This window comes from Sciurus vulgaris (assembly GCF_902686455.1).
Source record: "Sciurus vulgaris genome assembly, chromosome: 3".
Lineage (NCBI taxonomy): Eukaryota > Metazoa > Chordata > Mammalia > Rodentia > Sciuridae > Sciurus > Sciurus vulgaris.
Genome location: NC_136463.1, coordinates 162,265,758 through 162,289,600, shown reverse-complemented (window position 1 = coordinate 162,289,600; position 23,843 = coordinate 162,265,758). Strand labels below are relative to the sequence as shown.

At 37.9% G+C, this 23,843-nt stretch overlaps 1 protein-coding gene across 8 annotated transcripts in view; it reads right to left on the bottom strand.

Annotated features, from left to right (window-relative positions):
- The window catches only part of UNC80 (unc-80 homolog, NALCN channel complex subunit), a 203,932-nt gene that overhangs the window by 4,569 nt on the left and 175,520 nt on the right, over positions 1-23,843 (bottom strand). For 6 of the 8 annotated variants that reach the window (XM_079134589.1, XM_079134590.1, XM_079134595.1 and 3 more), the window contains 12 exons: positions 22,692-22,815; positions 21,618-21,743; positions 20,304-20,427; positions 19,353-19,559; positions 17,373-17,557; positions 16,588-16,753; positions 14,818-14,997; positions 11,512-11,650; positions 9,027-9,083; positions 2,359-2,440; positions 1,353-1,464; positions 549-745 (listed from right to left, as the gene is read on the bottom strand). In XM_079134589.1, coding sequence (XP_078990715.1) covers positions 549-745; positions 1,353-1,464; positions 2,359-2,440; positions 9,027-9,083; positions 11,512-11,650; positions 14,818-14,997; positions 16,588-16,753; positions 17,373-17,557; positions 19,353-19,559; positions 20,304-20,427; positions 21,618-21,743; positions 22,692-22,815 — 1,699 coding nt within the window. The remainder of the gene's footprint in view (positions 1-548; positions 746-1,352; positions 1,465-2,358; positions 2,441-9,026; positions 9,084-11,511; positions 11,651-14,817; positions 14,998-16,587; positions 16,754-17,372; positions 17,558-19,352; positions 19,560-20,303; positions 20,428-21,617; positions 21,744-22,691; positions 22,816-23,843) is intronic. The other 2 variants (XM_079134594.1, XM_079134596.1) reach the window with 1 other exon arrangement.

The window sequence follows — 23,843 nt, the reverse complement described above, 5'->3', positions numbered from 1 at the left end:
TTGGGGGTGAAATGATTAGGTTGTTAAGACCTATAACCTAATCAGTCCATCCTAGTTTGAATGGACCAGGTGGTAACTATAGGCAGGTGGAGCATAGCTGGAGGAGGTGGGTCACTTGGGGTGCACTTTGCAAGAGTTTATCTTCCCTGCAGCCACTTCCCAACCCCCTCTGCTTCCTGGTGCCATTGGGGGAGCAGCTTCCCTCTGCCATGATGTTCTGCTTTACCTTGGGCCCAAGGCAATGTACTCCGCTAACCATGGATTGAGACCTGTGATACTGTGAACCAAAATAAACTTTCTTTCTCTAAATTGTTCTCCTTGGGTATTTTGGTGACAATGACACAAAGCTGACTACCACATAGTTTATTAAGTAGATATATTCCCAGGGCTATACTTTACATAGATTTTCTATTTCACGATGGCAGAACCATGTTTGGATAACAAAATGTCACAGACCCAGACTATATGGTATAAATTCCCTCATCCAAATGGTTCCTAGAAATAAGAATATAAGGAGCAGTCCTTGCCTATTTCTTCAGCGTCCTCACCTTGGGAGATAAGCTGTGGAGATCCGCAACAACTATGGCCGGGGAAGACGTGAGGACTGGTTTGTCCAATCCTTCTGGTTTCCTGCACAGGGCTGGGCTGCAGCCCTGTGGTTGACCTATGGCAGGAAGTGTGTCTGTTGGGGCAGCTGTTGGCTCTGGCTGAGTCTCAATGAAGGTAACAGATCGTTTCTGATCCACTGTAAGTCAGAGGTGAGTTAGTAAATAGGGGAGAAATTATAGTTGATGCTTAATAACTGGCATTACCCAGTGTCTCCTGGATTTTCTTAATGAAGACATTGCTGATGTATTATTAATAAATGAGAACATATTTGACCATTCCATATGTTTAGATTTCATCTTATTACAAACAGTAGGACTTGGTTAGGAAAATCACTTTTACATAAATGGCCTAAAACAAGGAGCATTAGTAAACTTGATCAACCCTCATAACAACTACCAAAAGGACTGAAAAGTCCCAGAGTATTATTCATCATACCTTTCTCTTCAGTAAGACATATAACAATCCCAATTCCTGGCTTGAGTAAAGAAAACACAACCCTTTTTACACAAATTTCAGAATATCAATGGTTTCCCTAGGGCTCTTCCGTTTCCCTAGGCTCATAAGGGTAAAAATAGGGTCAGGAAAGACTAAAGGGCATTAAAATTTTCTGAGAAACTTCTTCCCTCATCCGGGCACCTCCCCTAAGGTGTTTGTCTGCATCTGCTCAGTTCCTGCAGGCCTTTTTGGCTCACGTGCATGGCATCATGGCAATGATACAGGCAGAAGGACCCAGGAGGCCTCACCAGATGGCTTCGTCTTAGGTTGAATGCTCCTGCGAGTGGTTGACAGCCGAGCCCCATGTCGGTTTTTGGGTTCAGTCTGAGTCTTCTGGCGTGACAGTAGAGGACGTCTTAGCTAAAGAGAATAGGCAGAATAAAACTGGCAAAGGAGTCCAGCTGCCTGGGGCAGGGGAAGCTGTGCTCAGAGGATTCTGACTATAGCTTGCACCTTTATTTTCATGTTCCCCTGGACTCCTTTGGTGATTCTTATATTTATAGCTGATAAACTTCTTTCTGCATATTTAACTATGACTGTTTCCTTCTGGCATCCCTTTTAATCAATTCATCTCCCAGTTATTATTCCTTTAATGTTCCTAAGAACATTGACATAATTTAAAATTGTAACCTTGTGGATTTCAATGGATATAAAATATTAACCTTTATTCATCTAAAAGGTACAGTTGAACATATGCTAACTTTCAAGACGGAGGTTTATTTAAAACATGCTGCCAAAATGTCTGGGATGTGAAGCAATCAATGATGGAAAGTTCCCTTTGAAGAAACAGTGCCATTTCATTTCTATTTTTATTTAGAAAGTGATGGAAAATAACCCTACCTAAGGATATTTGTAAAGGTGCTCTTCACTTCAATTTCAGTTTTAAGTTATGAATTTTGAAATGAGAAAGAATTTCTTCATCTTTGTTTCTCTGCAGAAACTGACTCTTACATATTAAATCAACTGTATAACAGATCTTTCACTGTCAGTGAGATTGACTGTAAAGAAGGTTCTGGGTAGAGAACAAGCCCACTGAACTTTTCTAAATAATCAGCTTTGCAAATAAGAAGATTCAGATCTGAAACAAAAGCTCAAAACTTGTCCAAGCACTTACCATGTTTTAAAGTTGCTCTGTACTGCTTATTTGATTATAAGAAGAAGTCAAAATATCATCTTAATATACATAGGCACTAAAATTCAAACAGAGCCTCCATTTCCCAGGATGGTTCTTCTATTCTTTCAGGGTCTGCTTACCTGCCTTAATCCCCTCTTTCTCCCCAGTGGCTGCTGAATGAGGAGGTTCTGCTGGCCAGGTTCACTCTGTACACTTGCCACCCTGTCAAGCATCAACAGTGTTAGTGTACCCTGGAGAGAATGCAGAAGACCATCCTCTGGTGGGTGTTAGCCAAAACCACTTTTATGGAATAGTCACTTCAAAGATACCATTATCTTTGAAGGATGGTTGGGAAAGAGTCCCTGGGATGGGAGTTTTCAAAGGTTTGGGTGGGAGGACAAGGCCTTATAGCCCCAAGCTGCCAAAATTGAGATTCTGTTTTCAATCACTGATGCTGTATCTGTCATTCAGCAAAACACTGGTTTGATCATACCCATGGTTTGGAAGCCACCAAAAGGTTTATGATGTCATAGTCTAATCTCAATTTTTTTCAAGGGGAAGGGAAAAGGTGATAACAGACACACACAAACAACTCTATCACATGGATGGGAACACCTTTTTTAAAATTCCAATTTAAATGAAAATAAGATGGACAAATATCAAACACATCAGACACAGAATCCATTTGGGTGAAGGGGCACATTCAACACATGTTTGCAGCCTGAAGTCTCTGTGACTACTAAGTAAATGAGTAGCCACATGGGTAGAAAATTCAATGTTGTAAAAAAATGATTTTATATTTAAAAGGCTGGCAAAGTAATTAAGCTATCATTATAACTCAGAAGCTTTAATATTGAGTAGCTGCACTCAAACATACTGTGCAGTTTATAAAAGCAACAACCTGCTCCCCCCAAATTTACTGTGTATGTGTGTCTTTCATAAGCAAAAATGACTACTGGCAGTGATTGCTATTTTAGTGTTTGGTGAAACTGAAAATATTAATATGGCCCATGGTTCTTTTTCATTCTGCATGCAAGTATCATAGGTATTTATAATGGGAGGGGGTGAAAAAAGAAATACACTGTGCCCCAGACAACACTGTAATTCTGTGGATGATGCCAATGTGATTATTTGGTTAATGGGTAATTAATTTCTGCTTTGCCTTTGCAAAAGGAGAGTCATCTACAGATAATTTTTAAAGTGAAAATATTCTACAGTGGAATCCAAAGTCAGCAACTGTCCAGAAAAAGAGGTAGAAAGATTCTGTCCATTTATTCCCATTTCTAAAACAAAAACAAAAACAAAAACAAGCTGCCTAAATACTTGGCTGCAGTTTTTTAGGAAGACAAACTGGTGGCAAGATGAGAAATCAGATGTTTCCCCTGTTGCACTAACAACTGGGTAATTATCACATAGTTTTATCACATAGTTGACACAGTCACTCTGTCAATTTTTTAAAAAGTCTTAACTCATATTTTCACTAGAAGAAAATCAATGATTCCCAAATAGGGTTTATCAAAGTTTTTATGGAATTGGAATGTAATTACACCATTTAGAGTACACAACACAAACTTCTATAACAAGTACCAAAAACAGGTGTTTTAAAACTTTTTGTCTCCTAACTATCAAATTCAAAAGATCTATGTACATTATCAGCATATATGTGTATGTGTACACATACTCACACATACATACATGACTCTGTAGCATGTATAAACTTTCTATGAAGATGGAAAAGTACCCCAATGGACCAAAGTAATAAATTCTGATAATCCAGACTATGTTGCTGATATGTCTGAAATGACATCTCCTTATGATTATACATTATAGCATGTGTCTTATTAAATTGAAAAGAGTAATTAACTATATGCACAAAAGTAGAAACAAGTTTCTCCCAATACCAAGCAAAGCTTTCATTGGAATGGATTCTTCATTGACATCTAAATGTTACCTCAGTTCCCTTGGCCATAAAGGGAGGTTGATACTTACCAACTACCTCCCATTAAGGTAGAGAAAAGAAGTTAGTTGATGTGAAATGGTTTGATCATGAAAGTGATGTATATAGCATGCTTTCTTGTTTTACATTTGATGTTTGTAATGAGTTTATTGCTTCTAGAACACTAAAGGGAAGTTGGTAATAGAATGTTTTGAAAATTGTTGGGCAGAGAAAATGAATTTGAGGCAGTCCACTTGTCTCATTTTCATTCAGTAATCTGAGATTGTGAGGAAAAAATGGTGCAAAAAAAAGAAAAATACACGTTACTCAGGGAGTGTTAAATGTCAAAACATAATGGTAATTTCATGATGATTATTTTAAGGGAGGATCATAAGCACCAAAATTTTCTCTGTGGATAGAGAGGTTTATGTCTAAGAAATGTATCCAGTTTAGCTTTATATATTAGCCGTTCTATGTAAATAATAAAGTGTCTCATAATGGAATGCACATATCAAAGATGAAATTATAGAACATGCCCCCGGAAATACATCCTAGCTGATCAATTATATGCTCCCTAGAAATATGATGCTAATGTGTTTATATCTGTAACATCAATGACTGGCTTAATTGTGAGCAGTTAGGAGACATTCATAATAAAGAGCCAAGAAATCCTGTTACAGATGTAGTTTATGCAAAACACATTACTTTTTCTGAAGTCAGTATCAAACTGGAGTCACATATAAAAATTAGTTTCTCTCCATATCATGTAATATTTCAGTTACCTGTAGGATTTGTGATACACTATAAGATGTGTAATACTAAATTGAACCAACAAAACACCAAGATGTTTGCATTAAGAACCTCTCCATATTATACTCCATTTCCTTTTCAATTTTTTCAAGCAGTTCCATCACAGTCCTCACATACCACAACTGTAATAATAAAAATTATTTTCCCCTTCATGGAAACACTGTATTTTATTGGATGATCTCAATGTTTAAAATATTGTAATCTAAAACCATTGGGTCCTTATGAATAAAGTATCTATTTGATGTATCATAGTCATGAAAAGTTACGGTTACACCAAGATTTGTCAAAGTAGTGAGACGAATACTAAAAATTATTTTCTCATACAGAAAACTGGTTTCTTGACATTTTTAATCTGAGAATGAGAAATGGCTGATTTCTATTGTCTTGGTCAAATATGGTGAAACAAAAAGCAGAAGAAAAATTTCTAAACTGAAGCTAACATCTTACAACATGTTTACAAGTAGATATATCCCTTGTTATTTTTGATTAGCTGAAATATATCACTATGGAAAACTATATAATGGCGTAGATTTTAAAGAAGTAAATGCAACTGGGACTCAGCAGAGCTAGGTGGTTCAAATTGACTGGGAAAAAAAACCCTAAAACTTCTCATTCAAAATACAAGGAAGTAATCTACAAGTGAGGAAATTTACACATTATTAGGAAAACAATTCTGACACAAATTACTTCTTTTTCCCTACTTAAGCATGATGGCCTGGGTTGTAGAGTATAAATACATATGTATACATAACTTGATTTCTTTAGGAATAGGCAAACAAGGGGCCATTCAGTAAGGCAATAAAAATTTGTATCACTTAACTCAAATTACAAAACATGATAAAAGACGGAAGCATATTTTATTAGAAAAAAACTTAAGTAGAAGCACTGGATGAGAACAGCACATAGAAAAATGAGTATTTTTTTGCTTCTATTTGGTGCTTTTGGTTTCAATTTTAATATGATTATGGAAGTCTGGAGGTTGAACATGAGACACACAGTATAGCCATCTACCTGGGGTGACTGCCTTGTGACAAAGCCAGCACGGAAGGAGCCACAGGCATTTTTAGAGAACAGGAGAAAAAACAGTAGACCAAATCCTACTTCCCTCTTCCCAATAAAAATTGTTGTTCAAAATTTACTTAGCCTGCAAAACATCCAGGAAAATACATTTTAAGTGCCACAGAATTTAGAAAAATTAGAGGCTGGAATAGAAAAGGGGAAATAATCTGGATTTTAAATTTCTTGTAGGAACCAATTCAGCAATGGCAAAGAATGCATCTGTGTGTCACAACACTCAATTTCTTAGCCACTAATTCTCAGCTACATAAAAAGTTGAATTTTTTCTTTTTCCTTTAAGAGGACTTGTCAAGTTTTCATGCTGTGAAAATGTAGATGACCATGAGATGGGTTCTACTAAATAGGTTATCTTTATTTCACCTAGACTATAGTCTTGTTCAAATTGAAGCACCATGCTTATTTTCCACTGTGATTAAAATTATCCTGACAAAATCAAATAGCAAAAAAATTTCTTTTTAAAATTGAATTTGACTGTCAATTTCTGACTTTCAAAATATTCTAACATGCCAAACAAAATCTAATTATCAAGTATAAACATCCAGTCTTAAAGACTTGAATAATTTCTATATGTCTCTATTATTCTGGGGAGAAAAATATGTCTCTATTATTCTGGAGAGAAAATGTGTGTGTGTGTGTGTGTGTGTGTGTGTGTGTTTGGAGTGGGGAGAGGGAAAAACATCTATAGTGAGTTTCTATACCCCTAGGAGCAACACTCTCCAAGAAGAAAATTCTTTATGAAATACTGCTTCAGTTTATGAATTTCCAAGAGAAAGAATTTTTTATTCAGAGAACAGTGTTCCTAAGAGGCTATTTCTTGGGAGTATATGCTAACTGTAAATTACATGGTTAATGCCTTGAGAATTTTAAGATTCTGAAACATAAAAAGTCTCATGCCAAAAAATAAGAAAGTCTGGAAACCAAATATAAAAAGTATACTATTTTATAAACCTACCTCTTAGTAAATATCAAAAAGTTCCTCTCCTCCAAAGAGAACTTGGTGACATGATAGAGTTCAAGAGATATATTGCAGTATACGGCAAAGGTGGACGTGCTAACTGGTGGTGGAATACCTCTGTGTTAACAGAATTATTTCAGAATCCAAAGTGAATGCCTCACCTTCCCATTTTTTAATGACGACAGCTAGGTCTGGGTGACTGACACCAAGGACTACAACACAAATGTTACTGGAGCAACAGATCAACAACAGTTGATCCAAGACAGGCAACAAAATCCTGACCTTCTTGACTAATTCAGCTGTAGATAAAATTTATACCTTTGGTTCTGAACCAGTTTCATCTAGCACAAACTTTGAGTTAATCCCCCGTGACACTGGACCCAGGGCAGACTGAATTGGTTTTGATAACTTCAGTCATTTGAACCCTGAGTCCTGCAGAAAAGGCCAAATCCTTTGGAGAATTCATAAAAAAAACCCTCAGACCCCAGTCTCCTCTCACTAACTCTGGAGTGTACTTACACTCAGCAAAAGGAGAATTGGGCCTAATTAGAAAAGTCGAGCTAAATGGAAGTCTGAGTTAATGCTTTCTACACTTAGTAGACCACTGAAATTGTCTTCTAATCAAGTTTCTTTTGTTCCACATGCAGTAGTAAGCATTAAACAAAAGCATTCTTTGAAAGCAACGATTATCCTGCTAGACTTGGTTCAGATGCTTCAAATGCTATAAACAATTAAGGGAAACCCTTTTAAGGATTGTTTTGTTTCTCAACTTCTTCTTTGTCCTCACAGCTCTTGCTAATGGAATTAAGTTTGCACTCGCAGCACTTCCACATTTACCACCAATAAGAGACTGATCTATCAAGGCAAGGGCTTGCAAACACAAATGAATGTCATGAATTATGGATCCAGTTTAAAAAAAAAAGACCCAATGATGGACTAAATTTCCCATTTTCAATTGCAAAAGAAAATGTGAAATCCAAACAAGGTGCAAAGTAAACAATTGACAACCTTTCACAGGAACGGCCTCTCAACATTTCCTCATCTTTGTGATAAAGCAATAAACACAGGTATATTGTACTCACTACATAATGTTTTCTCTTGAGATGGAACAAAGACACTCTAAGGATGCACAAGAAGCATTACCCCTAATGAGGATTAGTTGAGAGGTGTAAATTAACAGCACAAGATTAGGAATGTTTGACGTGGTTTATCTGAGTGTTAAAGGTGCAGTCCCCTTCTCTGAAGCTTTAAACCAACAAGATATATCATTTGCATAAGACTTCTCTTACCAGAAAATGTTTTGTGTCTGATATTTCATGGTAAGTTTAAAGTCATCTTTGTGTGGGAACAGACATTTTTTTATATGTGTAGTTGGAACAAGCTACTATTTAGAATAGCCTGCCAAATAGCATACATCAAAGAGAAGGCAATATAAATTGTAGCAACATGCTTATTCTTCTGATAGTGTAGTTGTTTTCTAAACATGGTTGTTAGCTAAAAGACCTGACTCAATTTAATACAGGAACTTTTTGATGAGGGGAAGTTGTATCAAAAGGCCTCTGAAAAGCAATAATCAATCTCAGTGTGGAAAGGAATGATTAGATGGGACAAATTTAACATTTGGCATTATCGAACTTTGTTGGTGGGGTGGTGGTGCTGGGGATTGAACCCAGGGTCTTGCATGTGCTAAGTACACATGCTCTACCACTGTACCACTGAGCTACACCTTTATACCCTGACATAGCAAACTTTGTAGACATCCATGGGACAAGCCCCATAGAGAATTCTGCAGATTTTTTTTTTTCCGGTAAGAATTTTTTAGGTCATTTGTGATTCAACTCTGAAGCTGAAAATGATGGAGGGTTTGCTACACCTTTGACTTCCAGGCTCGTGTGTTCATGAACAACAAAGGGCAAGGAATGGAAATAGGTATCAAGACCAGGAGAGAGGAGACAGAGAGACAGAGTTGACAGGGAACAGCTAGTTTCCCAGCACAGACACCAATAGACAGGTAGGCGTTGACACTGTACCTAGAGAGGCTGCCCTCAGCGGCCAGGCCCTGGGAGTCATCGAGGACATTAGGTTCACTGCAGGAGGGGTAGGGAGATGAAGCATTTAGGGAAAGAAAGTGCAAAAAGAAGAAAAAAGAAAACCAAAAGAAGAAAGAGAAAAAAAGGCATGCAACTTTCTGTTTCCAGGAACCAAAAATAAATAAATTTAACAGAACAAGGAAGGAAAAGGAGACAGTCAACCATTTCACCTTGTGCTGGGTTTGTCAAGACATAGGACTCAAGGCAATGGGGAAGGAAGGACTTTGGATGGATAGGACTCTCAGAGGAGTGGTCTGTTTACTGGTCAAGAGTTAAAATGAGCTCAAATGGACAAATGAGCTCTGAGCCGCCTTGCAGAATGAATCCGTAGAAGATGACACTATCATTCCTTTGGTAACCATTTGGTTAGGTGGTTATTATTTATAACGTATCTCATGTACATAGTGTTTCCCTGACCAGGACCCTGCTTCTTGTGCAATCTGACATTATCACGCAGAAACCACTTACCATGACTTGCCACAACCAAACTCTTGGAACCAATGCCATTAAGAAAAGCAAAGAAAGAACTCAATTTTCCCTGCTTAGTTTTGCAGTGAAAATATAAGTAAATGAATGGAAGGGAGATATCTTGGAAAATTCACATTTACTTCCTTACCCTCCATCCTCTAGTGACTGAATTGTAAATGGTAAAAGAAGAAACCTGTCAGGTTGGTGGAAAAATAATTATTTATTGATTTATCTGGATGTAGATGGACTGAGACTTGTGAAAAGAAACTATGTTATACTTTGTTTTTCCTTTGTGCCTAGCATTGAGCCATGAGGCACTCAAAAAATACTTGTTGTATTGGGTGGAATTAAACCATTTAGAAAACTGAAGTAGTCCCCCCAAATTGAGGTTTACTTGACTGTTCAAATAGTCTCTGTCCCCAAGAAGAGGCTAATTTAATTTAATGTGCAGAGACAGTATTACCTTTACTAGTCTTCTAAAATATGATTCAAGTCCAAATGGATTAGTGTATTAACATTTCTGAATTTCTAGTATATTTATATACTATAGACATTTTCTCCCTGGAAACAATTTCACCCATTAATAACTATGTAGAAAGGGAATTGATAGTCTGGGTTATTTTAGGTAAATACCAAAAATCCTTCTATTTAAAATTCCTTTTATTCTGTGATTTATTTTAAAAAAATAAATAAAATAAATTGCTAGCTTTATTCTTGATATAACCTTGTACACTGCTAGCAATTTCTGATATCTACTAATATTAAATGCTTATGTGACTTCACATCTTTTTTTGGACATACTGTTGGGCTTTTTTTTTTTTTTTTTTTTGGTTATGAATTGTATTTATAAAGCTTTTTTTCCTCAAAGGAAAACTACCAAATATTAGGTTAATAAACATATAATGATAGGAACTTTTATATATAATTTAATATCTATAATAGTTAAAGGATATATATTTTCTTAAAAATATACAATTTACTTTTTAATCATCTTTTATCATTTCCCCCTATTCTTTGATATTCTTCAAAGGTTGGCTTTATTTCACAAACTTTGTTTCATTAGTGCAGTTTTCATGAGCCATTTGTTAAAGGATTTGAATACAGGATAATTATTCCCATACAAACTTTTTATCTGATAATTACAATGCGTCCTGAGTTATTATTTTCTGTGTGTGAATAGGCATGAAAAATATTATGGGTATTAAAAATAATCAACAAGCTAACTAAAATCCCATAGAGTCAATTCTTTGGAAGAATTCCAATTACTGAAGTGAAATTATCATTGTTTTTTAGATAGATAATGTTTTACTCTATGTCAGATCATTCTCTATATGATACTTTTATTATATCTTAGAAGTTTTAAAACATATTCTTAGACGGCAGATAACACAAAAAGGAAATATTTTAAAGGGTTTAGTCATGGAATCATAGAGCTATACATAGAAAAATTATTTTAAAGATCATTTTGGTCAACCTCCTCATTTCACAGAGGGAAAAATTTGGGCTATTGTTAAGTGACCTGTGCGAGGTCCCACAGAGTGGCATAGGTCCCTTTCTGCTTGGTTAAACATCCCTACCTCCAGCTGAACACTGATGACATATTAGAAGACCAAACTTTATCAAATATATCAAGCTGGTCCTAAGCTCTTGTCAAATTCTCATTATTTGCCTAGTTAATGATGTATCCAAAATGTAAGAATGCCATTGGACTATCATAAAGAAGACAATATATCTATTTATGGAAAAATATAAAGGAGAGACAATGTTTTGATGAGAAATTAGGACCCTTCTACTAGTCTGGTCTAGAAAACTGCAAATTATTGCCTGCAGGTTCCTAGTTGAAAGATCCTTTGTGGAATGGTCTCTCTTTCAGTCTTTGTAGAATAACATGAGTGTATTTTCAGAATTTCTTCCTTTGTCCCCAAGTGCAGAGTATAAGATAGTCATAGCTCTTTACCTTTGGCTGGGTAACATGCCCACCTCAGCCTGAGGTGCAGACATGCTGGAGACGTGACTGGAGAATCGCCTTCTTCCAATGGCGCTCAGGAGGTAAGCTTCCTGTTCACTTACCACACTGGGCATGCTTACAGAATCGTCTGAAAGGGCACAGAGGCAGAATGTTATAAAAACTGTGATACTAATCAGAAAACACCAACCACAGTTGTACTTAGGTTCCATCCCTGGCTTCAGCATAACCCTAGTGCTGTCTCTAAAGCTGAATTATCACTGGTCTCTGTATAGGTGGAAAACTAAGACCGCATGGACCAATGACAGCTCTTCAGGTTCACCCATCTCCTACCTTCCCACCATAAAATAAAAGTAAACTTCTTGTCTGTTTTACAAGTATATTATTTGTGAAAAGTTGACAGGCACTTGCAAATTGAAGATCTGAAAGCTAGAACTATATACATTTTTAAGACATTCCAGGAATAGTTCAATAGGGAGTTTGTTACTGAATACTTAAGTACATTTCCTTGACATCTGAAAACTACTTTCAGTACATTTGTTATCTCCTTTTGTGAGAAAGACTGTTGCAGATATTTTTGAGAAAAATAGTTGAGAAACTTTAAAGTTCAGAAATAAGTTCTTATTTTAACCTAAATTTTAAAATTCCATATGTAATCTTATTTTCTCTATAAAAACAGAAACTAATGTACTCAAATCCATGTGAAAATTAACTTTAGCACTGTACTTGTGACAAGTTGACCTTATTCTAAATGAGTTAATGTTTATTGCTGAATATTAAATATTTTTCAATAAGCATATCATGTTTTGGTGAATGTATGCTACTATCTAAGATTGTTCAATACCATTTATTTAAAATAACCCATGATAATATTTCTTTTCTAAAATATATTTTAAATATATATATTTAGACACATACCTTTATTTCATTTATTTATTTTTTTAATGTGGTGCTAGAAATCGAACACAGTGACTCACCAGTGCTAGGCAAGTGCTCAACCGCTGAGCCATAACCCCAGTCCCCCCTTGATAATATTTCTGATTGAACTTATTTTGACTAAAAAAGTTGAATATGAAAGCGCTAGAAGTTTTAATTCATTGTATAATGACTGACTTGAAATTGATTCTTATTATAGAATGACATTTCCTTTTTAGATATGTTCACAGAGAAATTAAACTTATACAAAACATGATAGGATACCTTAAGCTAGTTCTACAAAGGCAGCTCTTAGATTCCACTGACTGCCCCCTATTTGAACTCATACCACTTAACACTTGCTCCCCCAATATTTGTTTGGTGATAGTCACATGCTGTCTTTCACTAAGCCGCTTGTTAATTGTTCTATGTTGTGAATGCCTATCATATCCTCTGTAGGACTACATCTAACACCTGAGCAGACAACATGTCTCATTCTTCCTTATTTTATGTCTGATAGGTCTTAATTACAGGTTCAATGATTAGAAAAAATAGTTTAATTCATAACAGGCAAATATCTGGCTTTCATACCCCTCTGCCACATTAATTAACATATAACCACATCACAACAACACTTCACCATTTGTTAGCAACCTGCTTTCATCAGAAATGATTGTGCTATCTGAGTACAGAGATATTAGCAAAAAATTGCAAGCCTCCTCCTGCTCCTGACTACCCATCAGTATGTGAGTGTGGGCTCTCAGCCAATGATATCCCTAAGATCTTAGCCACCTTGAGTCTGGCATTTATACATCTTCTCTACTTTTTATCTGTAGCTCCTTCCCACTGACTAGTCATCTGCTTATTCACAAGTTTGCCTGCAAAGTAGATTTAGTTCTAAAAAAAAAAAAGGTAGTATCATTTCCCATCATGAAAAAGAAAATGACTACTTCAAACATTAAAGAAAAAATGAATTTTATCTTAAGTTCTGAACTATTACCAGGACTTAATGTTTATTTTGAACCACTGATTCTTCTTGTCTTCCTCCTTGTGTTTCTCTCTCTCTCTCCCTCCCCTCTCTGTATTGGGATTGAACCCAGAGACACTTTGCCACTGAGCTACATCCACATCCCTTTGTATTTTTTATTTTGAGACAGAGTGCCACTAAGTTGCTTAGGGTCTTACTAAGTTGCTAAGGCTGACCTCAAACTTGCCATATTCCTGCCTCAACCTCCCCAGTCACTAGGGTTACAGGTATGTACCAAAGTGCCCAGCACTCATTTTGTTTATTGGGCAAGACTTTTCAACACTTCCCTAAGTAGAACTTAAGGTGAATTTCCATGAGCAGTCACCAAGGCGAGTTAGACACATTAACTCTACAGGTTGAAATCATCGCTTTTTCTGACTAACATTTTATCTGACTAATCCAGAAATATTACTGATAAGTGTTTCAACAAAACATTTCTTTCTTTTCCTTTTCTACATACCCAGCTGTAGTGGAACATTGAAACACTCATTCATCTTAGTTAATTAAAATTCTAACCTCAACTCCCATTTCCTCTATTTAGTCAGTTCAGAGATGGGCTTTTTGCTGTTTGGTATGCAGAGCCTGAGTGAGGATCTAGATTTCGTTCTCAATCTTAAGGCACTGAAAGCACAACTTTGCAATAAGTATTATATCAAGGTGTTTCAAAACACAAGTGGAAAATAACCAATGCCATTTAGAAGCCCCTTAAGTGACAACGGCTTATAATGGAACATCTTCCCCTACTTTTACTTTTTAAACCTATTCCTGTTAAGGATATAGAGGAAGTGTTTCTTGAGAAGATTTCCCCTCATTTCATAATGCTGCATCTTCAGCATATGCATAGAAGCTCCTGGACTGACCCCATCACTGGGAATTTCTGAACTCAAATTTGGGTGATCCTCTCTAAGACAGCTGGTTGGTTTTATTTTGACTGGCATAGCCAACTGGTCTCTTCCGAACCCCAAATATACATTTTGCCCACTTTCCCTTGCCCAGTGGGGTCATGAAAGTGCTGGTTATCCCCATAAGCAAAATGTCTAGGAGAAAAAGAAAAGAGTCATTTATCCACAATGTAAATGAGTTAGTAGGAAAGGCTGAATGTATAATCTCAAAGACAAATTAAGGGGTCTTCTAAAGTTTTACTTTTTGCCTGAATTCTTTCCAAATGACAGGGACTATCAAGGAATTCATAGAAGAGCAGGAGTCACAGACCCATTCACAATTCCAATTTGAATCCTTTTTGTGAGCATGACTGATGGGATCGGAATTGGAGATGGTGAAAGGCAGAACTCCTTTCCAGGCCCTCACTGATGTGGCCAAGCCGTCTCCTGCCCAGATTCTCTAGAGTGACCTACTTTCCTCATCCTCCTCGTCAGTCCGACTCAGGGTGTCCTGTGAAGCCTGTTGGGATGGCTCGCTGTCCTGCTCCCAGACAGTGCCCGTGCCAGTGTTAGAGCGGGACATGGTGGCCAGGCTCAGGCGGTAAGCAGAGGTGGAGGTGCCCACAGTACTGATGGATGTCTTCCCTTGATAGGCTGGAGAATGGAGAGACCAAAGGAAATTCATATGAGGCTCTGGAAAAAAAGGAAATGTTTGCTTCAAAGTTCTCCCTGACCAAGTTTATCTTTTAGTTAAACAGTCCTTAGGACAAAGTATAAAATGGATTTGGGAATGTCAACAAAAACAAAACAAAAACACAGAATCAACACTGACCACTGATGCACTTACAATCTAATAGTCTGTTGGCGAGAACATACATCCCTAACAATGCCCAGTGCTTTGGCAATCTTTTCCCGTCTGTTGCTTCTGTTCCAGTTTCCAAGGCTGGTCGGATACAAATTAATTTTAGCCTGAATTGCTACCTCCAAATTGCCAATTTTTACTGAAACCAATATGTTTTCTGACACAGCATATGGAAATAAGAATAAATCATGTGATATGAACCCCACAATCAAAATTAGAATACATAACTGGGTGCAGTGCTGTATGCCTATAGTTCCAGGTACTTGGGAGGGCAAGGCAGAAGGACTGCAAGTTCAAGGCCCTCCTCGGCATGTTCATGAGGTCCAGTTCAAAAATAAAATAAAGTGAGATCCAGTTCAAAAATATGAGCTAGGGATGTAGCTCATAGATAGAATACTCCTGGGTTCAATCCATATTCCACCAACACACATAAAAAATCAGAATACATAATCAAAACTTCATTCTCATTCTCCTTTTCTGGAAATTATGATACATAAAGTACCTCTCAGTTCTATCAGATTTATATCAGATTACCAGTTTAAGCAGAATAGTTGAATGGCAATGTGAAAATTTCAATAAGAGTTTGCCTGTCAAAACTTTGGTCTTTAACATAATTGTTTGCAAACAATAAAAGTTTTAGAAAGAAAATAAACAAACAAATGAAACCCAACACATAATATTTTACTTATAGATAATAACAGCCCTCTAATGGCAGGGTTTTTTCCCCCTTCCCCAGTAATCTGCTGTTTATATAACTGTAAAAAGTAAACAAAGCAAAGTGAAGCCAAAGAAAATCTTTTGAATAGTATAAATGCCTCTTAGCCTGCCAACTCTAACTTACCCCTTCCCAGTTTCATTTGTGAAAAATCAAAGTCTTTATAAATAATCACACAGAACTGGTTTAAAATCACCTCTACCTTATCACTTTCTCTGCATATAAGTTATTTAACCTCTATGGAGTCTCAATTTCTCCTTCAAATGGACTTTTGATGATGCATCTTGCATGTATTTGTGTGGATTAAAGGAAATAATATCTGCAAACAATCTATCATATAACAGGTGATATACGTGAGTCCCCCTTTCCAAAAAGGAAATCAAAGAATTTAAACAGGTTTCCCTCTAATTAAATATTCAATAAAGAGCTAAACTACCAAAATGAAGATTGAAAAAAAATATGTAGAAAAGGAATAAAACTGAACTTCTATCGTACCCCTTTGATTTCTGTTTTCTTGTTGACGATGATCACAAAGTTAAATGTGTTAAAAATGATGGGTAGCTTAGATATGGTTCCAAAAAAGTGCAGTGTCCAGGGGATAGGGATTCTTTGTAGGTTGTGAGCTCCATTTGTACAACAAATTCAAAATATCTCCCTGCATGCTTACCCGATCCACTGTGAACGGCCTCTTTTAGAATTTTTAGTTCACTGTTGAACTCAGCAATGAGCGAACTCTTACACAAAGGACGTGGTATGAAGCGTCGCTCCAGCTGGTCAGCAATGTGTTGCCTGGCAGAAAGTTCTTCGTGATTTTCTGCTGGTTGGGCCAGAAGCTAAAAGGAAGGCATGGAGTTCTCAGGGCCTTAATTTCCTCATCTGAAAACTAAGTTAATTACTATAACTACTTCAAAGTTTAGTTGAGAGGAGTAAATAAGGTAGTGCTTGTGAAGTTCTTAGAACAGTACTTTCTCTACACAGGAAGTACTTAGTCTATACAGGAAGTGCCTACATTGCTTTGGTTCACTGTCTCCAAGAAATAGAAGTATGAAAAGAACAAAAGTAGATGGGTAGATGTGTACTAAATACCTTGGAGGAAAAGTATGCCCTAAATATCTCATCTTTTTCATATGTTTAAAGTAAGATCTCAGTCATACCACAGATAACAGGTCAACAGTCTCCAGAGGATTCCATTGGGCCAATTCTTTTTATTTTTTTAAGGGGAGGGGGCTAATAAATGGGGAGAAGACTAGGTTTTACAGTTTCTGATAATTGTGAAGGTACTTCTAATGGAGATTTTATCAACTGGACACATGTTGGGACTGTTTCCTCATCAAGCATGGCATTAACAGGCCCAGCTAACTGGCTTCAGCACATCCCACAGGCCTGCCTGTCACAACCCTGCCTTCATGAAGAGCAGCACATTCAGAGCTCCAGGAGAAGCATCCACCGCACCTTGCACTGGATGAAAGGGCGCAAGAGCACGAAGATGGGTATCCGGGTCCGCACAATGAAGTCAAGGAAGTCCCACAGGGCCAGGCCGCCCACCTTCCGCAGGGCCATCTCCTTCACCTGCAGGCTCAACCAGTACCACTGGCTTCCCAGCTGCCTCTCAAAGCAGACGAGAATCACCTTCAGAGCTTTACACCAGGAAAAGAGAAAAGTGAGCCTGCGGGCTAGTGCTTGGAGGAACCCTACCCTCATCTGCTACCCTGGATGCATCAGGAATTTTTCTGAATTTCTAAATTCCAATCATTTCCAAAGACTCAACATGCACTCCTGAGTGAGTGTTTCTGACATCAAGGCAAAAAAATTGTATGATAAAAATGTTTTGATGCTAATTAGAATATAAATATCTTCATTAAATGCATTGAACTCCTATTTTTGGAAATACAGAGCAAAGTAGTCCACAAAGTTGAACCCCTGGTTCTAATGACATTTCTACTGCCACTTTGAGCCTGCTGGTCAATGTTTGATTCCTACCATTCTGCTCACCACCATCACCTTCATCAGCATAACACAACACACGAGTTGCATACAAGGGGCTCAAGAACAGAGATTCTGGGGCCAGATGACTTGGATTTGAAATCTAGCTTGACTCTGTGTCTTTAGGCAAGTTACTTAACCTTTCTGGGTCTCAGTCTCTTCACTCCTAAAATAAGAATGACATTAACTTCTTAGAATTGTTGTAGACATGTGAGATTTCACTGTGGTGATTATAAAGCATAGAAAACACTGGTTGATGAATAGTAAGTGCTCAAAATAAATATTAAAAATCAAATGAAAATAGAGATGCAGTAGTCTGACCAAGTAAAACAAGTAAAAACAAAACAAAACCCTTCTTTAAGAAGGCAAAAAGTGGGGAGGACTGAAATATACTTACTCAGCAAGTGTTTTTATCATATCCGTGGTGTACATAGCAAGCCCTGTTTCTCCTTTAGTCTCTGTGTGCTCCCCGACTTCACAGAGGGCTCTATGCCAGAGTCTGGATATTATTTAAACCTGACTTTTTTTTTCATGCCTGGGGTAACTGAGCACTTTTGTGGGTAGGTTCTGGACACATGCATTTTTTTCCCTTCTCCTTTTTCTTTCAAACACATCCCTTTTTAACACCGTCAAACATCCCACACACTCCCAACTCCAAAGCCCCATCTTTAATCAGCGTGTCAGCATTTGTCTTATATGCCCCACCAAGATCTGCTTTGGTGATTTGAAAAATGCTAGGCAAGATTTTCTCAACTTTCTCCTTTTGAGATTTCCTGTTGTCAGTGCTTCTTATTTTCACTGCTATGGTAAGAGTGGTCTTTTCCCCTCTCTGAGTTCATTCAGGGCCAAAGAGTGGTTTTCTATTGTTCCAGGGAAGAGGAACAAGTTAAAGGCAGGGACAGGCTAGGGGAAAGTTGAAATCCAATCAGAAAGGGGACTGGCAAGCCTATAGGGAAAGAATAAGTGGCTGGCCTCACTCAAGTAAAGATCATGATGGAAATTTAAAGATGACATTGAAAAGGAAAAAAGAAAAAAAGTGAGTGGGGGCATAGTGCACTGCAAGGCCAGCAGGTCTAACTGTACAGGCTGTGGACAGCCCAATCCCAAGGGCTCCAGTCACATAGCTGACAGATCAATGGGCCCCATGAATTGTTCAACCCAGTGTCCTTGTATACCAGGCTGTCTAGATCTGATAACAGCTATCAAATCTCACAAGTGATCTTGTGCATAATGAACAAGAAGGAATCTTTCCTACAGATACCTTTCTGACATGCCCCAGACAACTTATAAAAACAACAAAGTAATTTAGGCATTGTAGATATGAAAGTACTTCGTTCTGATATATGTTTACTGAATAAAACCAGATTTGCAAGGGTGTTTCTTGTGCAAGTGGCTTCTTTAAATACTTTGAGGCAAGTTGGAGGTGGGCGGCGGGGGGGAAGCACCCACCCAGGTACGCTGCTTGGCTGGTGGACTCAGCTAACCCTTCCCTGCGCAGATCCTTCCCTGCATCCCCCGGGGTTGAGCAATGGGCTGGGGAGCTCTCCAACATGAAGTTCTTGCTCCTAGACGTGCTGATGATTCGGGGCGGCAGAAGCACATTAATGACTGTCTGCAGCAGCAGCTGCACCTCAGGCTGCTCCAGCCATGGGCTATCTGAAGGACAGATTTTGGGAGAGGAAGCAAGCGTAAAGGAAAACAGTCACAAAGTAGACTTTCCACATTAGAAACAGAAAAATTCAGTTCTTTTTCCAATTCCAAACTAGAACGCCCTGGAAATCTGGGTATTTTCCGTCAAGTACAGCTTCTCCCATGGACAGACACCGAGTTCCTGGCACCTGAGTATTCTCCAAAGTTGGTACCCAAAGGTTTGCGTTCTTAGCCAAATCTCCTGCTTTCCATTTCAACCTTCTTTCTTTTCGTAAATACTCATAATGAACTGAGCTGACATTTGAGGCAAGCGTTTCCTAAAAGAAATCTCCCCCTAAGAAGGAAGAGTAATGGAAATATATCAAAACTGAATGACAGTGGCAGGATTTCTGCTAACCCCAGGGGCGGTATTATAAAGTCCATTCACCTGTCAATTCTCCTCATATTGAGATTCATTTCAACTAATACCATTTTCATAACTGAATTGAAACAAGGTACTCCTGTTTTATGCTGTACTGAAATGATTTTAAATAGGATGTATCTTCTAAGAAGGAGAGCAGAGAAACTCTTGTTCCTGGGCAGCTAAACTGAAAAGAAAGAAAAATTCTTATTTCCTAAGGCAACCCTATTTAAACAATTCAGATCGACTTCACGTGATGGTCTTGATGGGAAAAAAGAAATAACCACTAGATATATATATAAGAAAACACAACAACACTGATAAATTTCCTTTAGTTAAATTAATCAGACCTTTGCTTCCAGATCCTACTGTGAGCACAAATGGGATGAGTAGATTTAAAAGCATCCCCTCCCTTCGCTCTTGATTGGTGAATGGGGAGATCACATGGCTTAAAGGAAAATCTTCTTTTAGAGCCTGTGCAGCAATAATAGAAAAAAAGATTAATTGACCACCACGCTCATTTATTATGTTTGTTTTCACACAGCAAGACGGAGATGGTGACCCCCTGCTGACTTCTCCTGTAAACTATGAGTTTAATTGTCTTCTGTGCAGCATAGCAGATTCAACCAAAACCTATACTGTAGCATTTGCTACATTCCTAAAAAGAGCAATATCTTGAATATTAAATGGAAAGTTATGACACTCACAGTCAGACACAAAAACAACCTGTTTCCCCATTAATTTTCTCCATGTTTCCACCAATAAATATTGTAGAGACAAAAGGAAGAAAATGAGAACTTGCCACTTGCTCCATTTGAGAATTATTAAAAATCCTCTGATCACTGCCTAAGGTTTTCTCTGAGCCAGGAAGCAATGAGCAACAGACAAAGAAATAAATGATCTTTGCAAATGGGTCATTAAAATGTATCACATTATGGATATCATTGCCTTCCTTTATCGTGGTAACCACAGCTCTTAATACGTCTGCTATCATCTACCCATTCTGTGGATGATCACCATCAAGCTCGGTGTTCAGGTAATGGGTAGGCAAGCTATCCATGTACATCACTTGCATACTTTCCATTGATCACAGAGCTTCTCACTGATGTGTTGCTCTTTAAAGTTGAGTGACACAGAGAAATAGTCAAGGGAATTGTGATTCTGCACTTTTTGCTTTGAGAATGATTATTTTAATTGTAAGAAATAAAGTGGGGGAAAATTTTAAAAAGCACCCACAATATTCAACCCACAATTATTAAAGAAAATTAAGATATTCAAAGTCTAGTAATAACATTTGAAAGAATCTCATATTGTAATTCTTTCTGAAAATAACTTAAAACCAGACTTTGAATACTACTGCCTCTTTTAATTAACAATTGTGAGCTGATTATCAGCAAGCCATCATTTCACACACATTTTAAATGTCCAAAGTGGTTTCTGAAGTGGTGGCAGGACTAAATGACTCTGCTATTTTTGAGATCTCAAGAAGAGTTACAGAAGTACAACTTAGGGCCACGCTCAGGGCTGAAGCTCCAAATTTATCAAAGTTTGGACTTTGGTTTCACAGATTTTGCCCAGCCTTTGCAGAAAGAAAAAGAGAACACCATGATCGGTGCCTCCACCAGCAACTTAATGAGCGTGACAAACAGGTAAGGCAGTCACACCTGTATCTGCAATGCTACAAGCCGGACAACAGCTGTGCTGAAGGGCAGAGGTGGTGAGAGATAAGGGCTGAGATGAAGAAGGGGTAATCCATCAGCAACACTGGAAGGTCCTACCACTCCCATCACCTGAAATACAAACAGAGCACATGACCAGCCTTGACCATTGCAATTTCATGCAGCCGTAGTAAAGGAGATTCATTCAATAATAATAATAATAATAATAAATTGAAGGTTGGACATGTTACTTTCCATCTTTTCTTTCTCGTTGCCTTTTTCTGAAGGCACGTAATGTCTGGAGTCAGTCGATCATTACACTGGATTTAGTCAAGGTTTTGTAGAATGTTGTTTATAGCTAACTATGTAAATAATGAGAGATGAACCAAAAAGCTAGTCTAATCAGGGGATAGGACGCTTACTTATGGATTCAAAGGAGTGCAATCAACATTCCTGGATGAAGCAAATACTGACAACAATGATGATGGCAACAGCTCTATTTGCACTAGGCATTACAACTACAGATTTATTGCTCAACTAGTTAAGCAGCAGATCCCATTCAATGAAATGCTCCAATATGGTTGCCATACATTGTACAAAACCTTGTCAGGACCAGACTCAAGATATTACATAAATGATTAAAAATATATTTTTTCTTTACATAAATCCTAGACTGGCCGACTCATAGTGTCATTTTGTTCTTTAAAAAAAAAACCAAAAAACGAAAAGGCCTTTTTGCATTTTTAAGTCCCCACCCCAGACTACCTCAACCTCCAGCCAACTGTGCAGTCTCCACCACCCCACTCTCCAACTGGCAGCCCTCAACTCTCAGCGCAACTTCAAGAGGCTAATTGTCAAAGTAGTGCATGGGAAGCAGCACACCAAATCCCATCTGGAGAGGGATGTATCTCCCCACGCACTACCTTGAAATGTACCTCGCTATTTTCAGTGTCACCTGAGCCATCAGTTTCATGGGTAGGTGGGGCACAAAGTGGTTGACCTGTAAATCTTCATTTCTGAGAAATCAATAGCAGAGTTAAACTGTGCAAAGTTTTATAAGATTGCCACTTGGCTACTCACCAGATTGACACAGACATTGATCAGTGACCTAAGGTGAGGCAGGAAGGATATGATTGGCTGCCTCTGAAGTGTCAAACAAACCCCTTCAATCAAATTGCTGGCTGGCTCCCACTCAACCTGTCGCCTGGAATACAATATAGGAGCCATTAGCAGCTTGGCTCCCTTCTGGAGACAGTCTGAAATAAGTGAATGACAGTGATTCTGACGCCATCTAATACAGGATGTGTGTCTGAGACAACAAAGTGCTTCACACGGGATGAAGTTTACCCATGTTGTTCCAAAAGTACAGAGCACACTGGGAGGGGAAGAAGATACTGAAAGCGCAGCAGAGGCACTCCTGCCCCACCGACTAATGAGACAAAATCTATTGAAGAAAAAAACAGAGATGATGAATGGGTTGCATCTTAAGGTCCCTGTTATAGGCCGTGAGGGAGGGTCCTAAGTCTACCATTTAGGAGACCCATCACAGGGGTAATCACTTCCAACAGAACAACAGAACCCTAGTTGCATTTCTGAAATCTGTTCATCAGACCAAATTTCATCAGTCTTTATACTAGATTTCTCCTAACTGGATTTAAGTGGCTTACCTCCTGTCAGAAAGATCACGCTAGAAGAAAACAGCCTATTTTAAAAGTGTTCTTATTGGCCTCCCAAGAAATGATATTTTTGGCTCCTTCCTATGATAGTGTGAGTGGTGGTGCACACAACCAATGAGATAAATATGGGATTTTCTGTAATAGAAATCAATCCAGTCTGTAATTGTCCCAGTAATGAAAGCTTCATTCCTCTGACTTCAAAATAACAGATTGGGCTTTGCTGATATCAACACTATTTCCATATATTTTCTTGAAAATATTTTCTAACCTTATATTTCCTACCAAAATGGAATCTGCAAAGACACAATGAAGATATAAATGAGAATGATTGACATCCCTGATGCTGAGTGCCCAAGTAACCTGCAGGCCAGGTTCAGTCAATATCTCTTGTGTTGAACTGTGTGACCTAAATAAGTTAAATCCAAGCCAAGTTCATATACATCATGCTTCCCAAGAAAATTGCCAGCCGTTTGTCCAAGTCCATGCTTACTCCAGATATCTACTTTGGGGAAACATGATGTTATAATGGGTATTTGTCACTATGTGACAAATGGGC